The 7,860-nt window shown below is 31.7% G+C and overlaps 1 protein-coding gene across 1 annotated transcript; it reads left to right on the top strand.

Annotated features, from left to right (window-relative positions):
* Positions 1-4,368: 4,368 nt before the first annotated feature.
* On the top strand, positions 4,369-7,309 carry LOC120116715 (heat stress transcription factor B-3-like). The gene is made up of 2 exons (XM_039137121.1): positions 4,369-4,832; positions 6,851-7,309. Exons 1-2 carry the CDS (start codon positions 4,437-4,439, stop codon positions 7,307-7,309), a joined length of 855 nt encoding a protein of 284 aa, XP_038993052.1. The 5' UTR covers positions 4,369-4,436.
* Positions 7,310-7,860: the final 551 nt, after the last annotated feature.

Below are 7,860 nucleotides of genomic sequence, written 5' to 3'. Positions count from 1 at the left end.
ACCCAGAGTATGAAGATCTCCCCCACATTGAACTAGCAGAACTTGGTAACAAAGAAAGCTTCGAAGGCATAAGGCAATCAACACTGCAAGAACGTACTCACGTTGTATTAATAATCAAGAACAAGTTGATTTACAATGGTGAATGAAGTCTTCTTTGCATAGGGGAGGAGTTTCAAAGTCTTAAGTAACTAATGAATAAAATAATAATAAAATAAAGATAAAATAATATTTTGAGTCTATCTTAATTCCTAATAAAATGATAAATATAATCCTAAAAAAATAATGCATTATCTTATATTAACTTATATTACAAATAATCAATAAAAGTATTCAGAATTCGTAATACTTAGAAAATCTCGTATTAATCCCGTATAGGAATTTCTGCATGCGCTACCTTCATTAAAATGGGTGTGTCTTGAGTTTCCAACATCGAATTAATGCGTTTCAGGTACCATTGGAAATCTAAGAGAAAACCGATCATATTCCCAGAAGACATGTCTAACAAATAAACCTAGATCCCATTCAAAAAATCGCCACGAGTCTATTGCTGTTTCGGTCTTCTTTTTTAAGTCTTGGGCGTGTAGATCAATTAGAAGTGTTGATTCATCTCCCTTTGATGTGAGGCGAGTGGTGCATGTATCACGATTGGTGGGACATGATCTAGATTGCTATGCAGCCGGAGATACATACTTGGGGGAAGTTCTTACATGAGTCTCGAGACAAGTGTATCAGGAGGTGCATTTGGATGATCTCCATACACAATTCTCTTAGCTGGTTTAGGGAGACTAATTGATATTCAAGTACGAGAGGGATTTCCTAAGATTGAGTAGATATGTGCATGAATTGGTTGCTATTGAGGCATTGAGGTGCCAAAGATTTTGAGAGGAGTTGAATATCGAGTTGTCATTTCATGGGTTCGATGTCATATTGAGGACATGTTGGCTTCGTGAGTAAGGTGCATTTAGACTGCGAGTTATCCTGTGCGATTTTGAAGACCCTAAAAGGGTCAGATCTTATGATTATTATGAAAGACCCAAATTTCTTTCGAATGTTATTTTGGCTTTGGATGCATGTAAGATACTAGATTATGGATGTGAGGCATTTTTTGTATATATCATTAATTCAGGTGGTAAGGAGTTGGGTTTACAAGATATCTGAAACGTTAGGAATTTTCCTAATGTATTTCTAGAAGAGCTTTAAGGTTTGTCATCGGATTGTGAGGTTGAGTTTTGCATTGAGAGTTATTTCAATTAAGCTCATTTTTCTATTGCTCCCTATCACATGACAACGAAGGAGTTAAAGGCTTAATTGTAAGAATTATTGGATCGTGGTTTTATTCGATCGAGTATTTTTCTAAGGGTTCTCCTGTCTTGTTTTTGAAGAAGAAGAACGATATGATACACATGTGTATCGATTATCATCAGTCGAATAAGTTGATGATCAATAATCGATATCCCTTGTTAAGGAACAATGACTTATTTAATCAATTCCGAGGTGCTAATGTGTTTTCAAATATTGATTTAAGGTTGAGTTACTATCATTTGAAGGTTAATGAGCTAGATGTGATGAAGACTGCATTCCTAATGCATTAGGCCCATTATGAGTTCTTGATGATGTCGTTCGATTTGATAAATGCCACTATTGCTTTCATGGGTTTGATTAATCGTGTATTCCATCCATCCGTATCTTGATCAATTTGTGGTGGTTTCCATCGCTGATATCCTTGTGTACTCTAATACCGAGGAAGAACATGATTCACATCTTTGGGTTGTTTTGCAAGTGTTGCGTGAGAAACAGTTGTATGAAAAGTTATCAAAGTGTGAGTTTTGGCTTTAGGAGTTTGTGTTTTTGGGTCATGTTGTTTCAGCTGAGGGTATTCGTGTTGTTTTGAATAAGATTAAGGCGATTGTTGAGTGGAAGTCGCCAAAGAGTGCTATTGAAGTCCGTAGTTTCCTTAGTTTAGTTGTGTACTATTATCAATTCATTGAGGGGTTTTCCACTATTGTTGCTCCTTTGACGAAGTTGATTCAGAAGAATTCTAAGTAAGAGTGAAATGAGGAGATGTAGCATAGCTTCGAGAAGCTAAAGTCAGTGTTGACTGAATCTCCTGTGTTGATTTAGCTCGAGTATGGGAAGAATTTTATGGTGTATAGCAATGCGTCTATTATTGATTTTTATTGCTTGTTGATGCAATATGGTAGGGTGATTGCTTATGATTCGAGGCAGTTGAGGTCGTATGAGCATAATTATCTGACATATGATTTAGAGTTAGCTGCCATAGTGTTCGCATTAAAGATTTGACGGCATCATCTGTATGGTGAAAGGTGTATCATATATACTGATCATGAGAGTCTTAAGTATCTCTTTACCCATAAGGAGTTGAACTTGAGGCAAACGTTGGATTGATTTGCTAAAGGATTATGATTGTTCAATCGAGTATCATCTCGAAAAGGCTAATGTTGTCGTCGGTTCATTGAGGCGTAAGTCGATAGGGCGAGTTGCGAGCTTTATTTGCCAGACTGATTGATGCAGGAGATGGTGCTTTAGTTGCTGAGTTGCAAATCCTTGTAAACTAAATTCTTACTAGATCTCGATTAGGTTTTAATTTAGTCGATATTATTATAACACATCCTGAATGTCAATTATTTGAATGTGTTTTAACATATAATTATTCTTGATCTATTGGTTTAGGGTGAGGTCAAGTAAAGACATCGAATAAATAAAAAATTGAATTGTAATATTTTGATCTAAATTAAATAAAGTTTTATATTAATTTAATTTATAATTATTTTTATTTATAATGTATAAATATGTTTATATTTCAAATAAAAAAATATTTTATAATATTATATACAAATTATTAATTATTTTTATGTATAAAAATAATTATTTTATTGAAATACAATTAAAATAAAAACTCTAAATTATTATAAAAATAAAAAATATAACAGAATACAATCGAATTAAATTAGATAATTGAAAAACTCTTAAGAGTGATAAAACCAAATCGAACTCATCCTTAATTTGTTGACTCATGGACAGTTTTAAGACTTTTACGTTTTGCATAAAAAAGTGTAAACTATATCCAAGACCACTTAATTATTGCTTTTTCTCATTTGCACCATCAATCTTTTAATTTTATCAATCAAATCGCTTAATTTTTAAATGTTCCAATCAAGCTACTTATCTTTAACGTTTAATGCAAAAGGTGACGTGAGTTTTAAAAATATTAAAATTATACATCTGGTCCTCAATATTGGCACATTCTATTAATTTTATCCTAATTTTAATTCATTTAAAAAAATTTAATTTCCAATCATGCGATGACATATATCAATACCAAATTAGAGGATATATTTTAGAAAGTATGGTAAAACCAAATCGATTCCACCCTTAATTTGTTGACTTATGGACAATTTAAGACTTTATGTATAGTATAAAAAACAAAGGCATAATATATTCTAGTATTCTTCTGACCTGGTGTTGCAAAGTAAGACTCAGAGTAACACATGGACCCAAACACGTAATAAAACAATCTTTTTAATTTTATTAGAGTTAACTGCATCACACTTTCTTAAATTATGATCCTAATTTTAAATTAGTCTCTAAATTTTTAAACATTTTAATTTGATCCCTAAATTATGACTATTATTTTAAATTAGTCCTTAAAGTCTTTAACATTTCAGTTTCATCCCCAAAATATGATCATTATACTAAATTGATCTCTACATATTTGGATGAATTTAGGGATAAAATTGGAAGATTCAAAAGTTTGGGGACCAATTTAGAATGAGTCACAATTTGAGGATGAAATTGGAATGTTCAAAAGTTTAAGAACTAATTTAGAATGAAAGTAGGGATGGCAATGGGTCGGGTTTTTGGTCAACTCGACCTGACACGAAATATATATATACCTCCACTCGAACCTGACTGGACTCGAAAATATATATCTTCCACCCACTCGACCCAAAGAGAATATTTTTTGCACCAGAATCTGACCCAATTTTTTAGAATATAAATCCAACCCGGTCGGATCAAAGATTTTTCACCATCCACCTGAACTCGACCAGACCTGACCTCACCCATATATAAAATTCGACTTAACTCGACCCAAACTCGATTTTTTAACGAAAAATCCAACCCTATTGGGTTGGGTCAGGTCAGAATCCATTAATTTCGGATTAAATTACTATCCCTAAACGAGAGTCATAGTTCATGGATAAAATTAGAATATTGAAAAGTTTAAGAACTAATTTGAAATGAGGGTCATAGTTTGGGGCATATGATAAAATTAACCCATTTTATTAAAACACTATAATATATTTTCGTGGGGGTGTGTACCTTATAAGAAGAGGCAGAAGAACATATGTTTCAACTAATTGTTTAGAGAGAAAAGGAAGGAAAGAAGAGAAGAAAGGGCTGGCCTTGCATTTCTCATGAACTGTGGAGTCGTCTTGGGTTTCTATTGTTGGGGTTGGGAGTTCTTAACTGCCCTTCTTCTCTTCTCCTCTTCTTATTCGTTTCTTCTTCTTCTTCTCCTCCCCTTTGTTTTACACTATACATCTTATACTCTTAGTAATATGGAGTCTATGAATATGACAAGTGATGGTAATAAGGGTTTGTTAGAATATGTTAGGAAATCAACACCACCACCATTCTTGTTGAAGACTTATATGCTGGTGGAGGATCCCGCTACCGATGACGTTATTTCTTGGAACTCCGATGGCTCGGGGTTCATCGTATGGCAGCCGCCGGAGTTTGCTCGTGATCTCATCCCCACACTTTTCAAGCACAGCAACTTCTCCAGCTTTGTCCGCCAGCTTAATACTTATGTAAGTAATTTTTAGGCCTAATGTCAAGAAACCCTATGCAGATGAAAAATATTAGTTAAAAAACAATTAACGTTCCAAAATATGAATTTTATTGCCTTAAAATTAAACATTAGGACTAAAATGTTAAGAAAACAGGGGTCAAAGTAATTATTTAATCAAACGTTAGAAATCTTTTTATCCTAAAACAAAATATTGGAAGTCAAAATACTTTAATTAAAAATAAAGACGAAAATAACTGCTTATTTAAATATTAGGGGCATATTTGATATTATGCCTGATTTTTATTTATTTGCAACCAATTTTTTTATCGTAAATTCTTGATTATTTAGGTTGGGTGGACTTGGTTACCCAAATAGTATTTCCAATTTTTGACCTTAGAACAAGAAATTTTATATGCTTTGTCCTTTTCTCTATTATTATGTGAATGAGAAAAGAAAGTCAGTCGTAACGCGTAGGTTTAAAAAAAATATTTTGAGTTTGAGTAGGATAGAGTAAATATTTTTAGCTTATCCAATCTAGTTGGATTTAAATTTAGAGTAAAAAATACTCGATCGACCTAAAATGTAATATAAATATACCTTATATATCTAAAGATAATTATAACAATATTTCTCTCTATATTATTATTTTTAGTTAGATCTTTATTTCATAAAATAATTTAAAAATTATATATTTATGTCGGGTCAGATCGGATGTGAATTTTATCTTAAATGACAGATTTAATTTTTTATTGAATCTAGTTGGATTGACCCAAATTCTCACTCTACCAAAACCATGTAAATCCCTTATGATCCTGGAAAACGTGTTAGGGATGACATACGTTTACTAGTCAAAGGTCAATGATTAAATAAATAAACAACACATATGATCCACACTAAAAGTTTAATATATTTATAAAAACAATATTTTTCATTAATTTATTGTGGTGAAAATATTAAAAAGGAACTCCTTGAGTATGCTGTTTTAGTTAGGTAAAGTTTTAATATTTACTTTAGTCATAAATAAGTCATTATCATAGTCAATCGAAATGAGAGGTTAACTTGTGTTAAAGATTTATTAGGTATATATTGAAAGTTAGACTTGGGGATATATTTAGGTATAAGTTCAAAGATTAAATTGGGATTTGTGTAGATCATGTTAAATGCCATAAAATGTTCTATTTACTTTATATTCAGGATGGATTAGAGAAGGCAGTTGAGGCAATAGTCATCCCCTTAAAAATATTAAATTATTATATATTTTAATTTATTTTATATTTACTATTGATAATTTCTTGTCACCACTAACCTTTTATAAGTTAACCCCTCTTAAATTTTTAAAAATTTGTTTCCCTTGATATAAAAAGTCATGCATTTGTCTCTACTTATATATATACCGTAAAATAGATTTTTGACGGAATAAAAAAGACACATATAGTAGAATCGTAACCATAGAATATGACCCTAATCAAAATGTATAAGTTTGTCTCATATAGAGATGGCGAGAAGAGATATTTTACATACAGTAGGGACTATAATTGGAGATATCATTGTTTCTGGTACAAAATTTCCTACAAAAATGCGAAATGTCTTATCTTTAGTGTGGTTTGAACTATTAATTTACATAATTAGAAGTAACAAACTAGATTTACGATAAAATTTAAAAATCGATCATTGATCTAATTTGACTATCTTTACAGGATATACCTCTATGAATACCCAACTCTTTTTTTAAAATTTTTTTCGATACATGCCTAACCATCTTTGGGTATTTAATTACAGTGACGGATCTACATTGAGTTAAGGGTGGACACGTAATTCAAATTTTCTTCAATTATTTACTGATTTTATTAATTGTGTTCAACATGAAATTTTATTTGTACTCAACCCATACAAAAATTTTATGTTATAAATATATATCTACTCTAAAAAAATATTTTTAGATCCGCTAACTTTTAATTATGAATAAAAAAATCTCAACTAGTGGCAATAATTATTATACTTAATTTTTTTAAAAAAAAATATTTTGCTTACACGCAGGGGTTTCGGAAAGTAGCAACCAACCGATGGGAATTTTGCAACGAAATGTTCCGGAAGGGCGAAAGTGAGCTGCTCTGCAAAATCCGAAGAAGAAAAGCATGGGTCAATAAGCAACAAAGCGGCGCGCCAATTCACGCTCCACCGCCGGCCGTGGAGTGCGACGAAGATCAGAGATCCTCTTCAACCTGTTCGTCGTCGGGATTCAACTGCCTCGTAGACGAAAACAAGCGTCTGAAGAAGGAAAACGGGTTGCTGAAGTGGGAGCTGACGAGCATGAAGAGAAAATGCAAGGAACTTCTCGACTTGGTGGCTAATTACGCGCAGTTCGAGAAAGAGAAAGACAACGACCACAATATCCCCAAGCTCTTCGGTGTGAAGTTGGAAACTGAAGGCGAGAGGGAGAAGAAGAGGAAGATTAGTGAAAGCGCTAGCGTTTTACTTTCTCAAGCCTGCAAATAATTACCACATGATATATTTATTACATATAATATGGATTTATATTTAACAAAGTTACTATATGTAGTTTTAAAAAAACAAACTATATAGTATATACTTTTATATATTGTTAGTAAATTAGATAATATGATAGCATATAACTAATTTACTGACATTATATGAAGTTGTATACTTTCAATACATAGATGTAAATCCATAGTATATATACATATATTAAAAAAAACTGTATTTGCTAATCGGGATGGATCTAGCGGGGGTGGGTGAAGATGGTCGTCCCCCAAAAAAGTTCAAATTATTATATATTTTAAATATTTTCTATTGAAAACATATTTTCACCTCTTAAAATTTTATAAATTCTTTCCTACTTAAAATTTTATAAGTTTGTCTCCTAATATGATATCATTTTTCTGTCCCTGTTTGTAGTAACTATAATAATTATATGCATGAGTGAACTACATAGTGACATATCCAGAGTTTTAAGAATATGGATCCAAAATTTTTATATTTTTCTTAAAAATAACGGGTATATAAAAAATTATTTTTTCCATAACAAG

Source organism: Hibiscus syriacus, unplaced genomic scaffold (genome assembly GCF_006381635.1).
Source record: "Hibiscus syriacus cultivar Baekdansim isolate YM2019G1 unplaced genomic scaffold, ASM638163v2 tig00110303_pilon, whole genome shotgun sequence".
Taxonomy (NCBI): Eukaryota; Viridiplantae; Streptophyta; class Magnoliopsida; order Malvales; family Malvaceae; genus Hibiscus; species Hibiscus syriacus.
The sequence above is the reverse complement of the archived record's forward strand: the minus strand, read 5'-3'. Positions and strand labels throughout refer to the sequence as shown.

What these genes read in the sequence shown, in the direction of transcription:
- LOC120116715 (XM_039137121.1), top strand. Translation starts at nt 4,437, where the DNA reads ATGAACTGTGGAGTCGTCTTGGGTTTCTATTGTTGGGGTTGGGAGTTC. An exon ending in TCCGCCAGCTTAATACTTAT is followed by an intron (nt 4,833 to 6,850) that starts GTAAGTAATTTT and finishes GCTTACACGCAG; the next exon opens with GGGTTTCGGAAAGTAGCAAC.